Consider the following 1857-nt stretch of genomic DNA (forward strand, 5'->3'; position numbering starts at 1 on the left):
GGATGTCTGTAGGGTGGGCACAGGGTGCCCATAGGGGGGGTCCAGGATGTCTGGGGTGGGGACAAGGTGTCTGGGGCAGGTACAGGGTGTCCGTGGGGCAGGCACAGGGTGCCGGTGGCAGAGCCGTGTCTCCGCTGCTCTCAGCTCTGCTGACCCTGCCCAGCCGGGGGGTGGCAGTTGGGGGGTTCTGCCCCCATCCCTGGTTGCCCCTTGGCCAGGAGCAGGTCCAGGTAAGCCCCCGAGATCAGGTCGTCCTCCCCGACCCCCAGGGCCCGCAGCAGCTCCCGGGCCACGCGCTCCCCGTCCTGCACGCTCTGCTCCTGCCTCAGCACCACCTGCGGGCAGGGCATGAGCCTGGGGCACCCCTGTGCCCCCCACAGAGCCCCCAGCCCGGCCCAGCCCCTCACCTCCAGCTCCAGGAAGTCGCCCAGCCCCTCCACGCGGTCCAGGTGCACCCGGGTCTGCCCCACCAGGTAGAGGAGCCGCTCCTTCCTCACCACGCCCAGCACGCCCAGCGCCTGTGCCAGCACTGCCTGTGGGACAGGGGGCAGCTGGGCCTGTGCCAGGAACCCCAGGGTACTGTGCCCCATGGCAGGGAGAGCAGGTGGCACCCCTGGGTGCTGTCCCGGGGGGGTGGCCAAGCCCCCACCCCGCTCTCACCTCCAGCCCATCGGGGTCAGCTGTGGGGGTGATGGTGAAGCTGGAGAGTTTGGGGCCGGTGGTGTCGGGGCGCTCGTAGAAGATCAGCTCCCCCCGGCCATCCTGGGGCAGGGACACACAGGGACAGGCAGGGACAAGGTCATGTGTGCAGGGACAGGGAGGGGACAGGCACAGGGTGAGGGAGAGGTAGGGTCAGGGTCGAGCAGGCAGGGTCAAGGACAGGGTCAGGGACAGGTAGGGGCAGAGTCAGGTAAGAAAAGGGTCAGGCAGGGGCAGAGTCAGGTAGGTACAAGGGCAGGCAGGGACAGGATCAGGGGCATCGTCACAGGGTCAGGGTCATATATGCAGGGTCAGGGAAAGGTAGGGACAGGGCCAGACAGGGTCAGAGTCTGGGCCAGGGCCAGGATGACACACGCAGGGTTAGGGACAGGTAGAAGCAGGGTCAGTGTCACTCAGGGCAGGGGCAGGCAGAGGTGGGGACAGGTGTGAGAAGGGACGGGTGGTGGCAGGGGCAGGGACAGAGCCAGGTAGGGGAAGGGGCAGGATCAAGCCCAGCCCTCCCTCACCCCTCACCCCGCCCTTCACCTGTGTCCGCCGCAGCTTGAGCCGCCCCCGCGGGACGCGGAAGAACGTGTCGGCCTGGACGAGCAGCTGCCCCTGGGCTGTGCCCTGGGCGTGCCCCTCACCTGGGCACAGCTCACCTGGGCAAAGCTCACCTGAGCCACCCCGCAGCAGCCGCTCGGCCGCCCCGCGCGCTTCCGCCAGCGCCCGCACCCGCGCCTTCACCTCCACGTTCCGCCGCATCCCGCCGAGCGCGCCCATTGGCTGTGGGGCTTATATGGGTTCCCCGAGGTGAGACGCTATTGGATAGATAAACCGTCAATCTCAGGCAGCGCGTTGTTATTGGTCAAAAGGCAGATCTTGCCCCGCCTCCCCCCTCTGCCACCGCCCCTCGGCCCAGCGGGACAGGGCGGGGGCGACCATGGCGGCCAAGGGGGGCCGCGGGACCGAGAGCGAGGACAGGGCTGTCCCCGACGCCACTCGCCTGCAGGCCTACGCCTGGTGCCGGGAGTTCCTCGCCGGCTCCTGGAAGCTCATCAAGGCGGAGGAGTTCGGGATCGAGCCGGTCAGGTACAAAGCGGAACCGGGGAGATGCGCCCCCCCCTCCGCCCCCTCTGCGGTGGTCTCGTCCCGGGT

At 69.0% G+C, this 1857-nt stretch overlaps 2 protein-coding genes across 2 annotated transcripts in view; one reads left to right on the forward strand and one right to left on the reverse strand.

Moving 5' to 3' along the window:
* Positions 1-6: 6 nt before the first annotated feature.
* LOC114071663 lies at positions 7-1587 on the reverse strand. Its single transcript, XM_027909514.1, has 4 exons — positions 1246-1587; positions 661-762; positions 408-533; positions 7-335 (listed from the first exon to the last, which is right to left on the reverse strand). Exons 1-4 carry the CDS (start codon positions 1480-1482, stop codon positions 141-143), a joined length of 660 nt encoding a protein of 219 aa, XP_027765315.1. The 5' UTR covers positions 1483-1587; the 3' UTR covers positions 7-140.
* Positions 1584-1857, forward strand: part of LOC114071661 (choline/ethanolamine kinase-like) — a 5231-nt gene continuing 4957 nt past the window's right edge. Inside the window, exon 1 of the mRNA XM_027909512.1 lies at positions 1584-1848. Within this exon, the coding sequence (XP_027765313.1) occupies positions 1643-1848 (206 nt within the window). The 5' untranslated portion in view covers positions 1584-1642. The remainder of the gene's footprint in view (positions 1849-1857) is intronic.

Source organism: Empidonax traillii, unplaced genomic scaffold (genome assembly GCF_003031625.1).
Source record: "Empidonax traillii isolate 1590-97213 ecotype Southwest subspecies unplaced genomic scaffold, ASM303162v1 scaffold2185:size33508, whole genome shotgun sequence".
Taxonomy (NCBI): Eukaryota; Metazoa; Chordata; class Aves; order Passeriformes; family Tyrannidae; genus Empidonax; species Empidonax traillii.

Bases quoted from the DNA above. Each gene is read 5' to 3' on its own strand.
- LOC114071663 (XM_027909514.1), bottom strand. From the start codon at position 1,482: ATGGGCGCGCTCGGCGGGATGCGGCGGAACGTGGAGGTGAAGGCGCGG. The intron at 763-1,245 runs GTGAAGGGCGGG...TCCCTGCCCCAG, and splicing joins TCAAGCTGCGGCGGACACAG to GATGGCCGGGGGGAGCTGAT. The intron at 336-407 runs GTGAGGGGCTGG...CCCTGCCCGCAG, and splicing joins GCGACTTCCTGGAGCTGGAG to GTGGTGCTGAGGCAGGAGCA.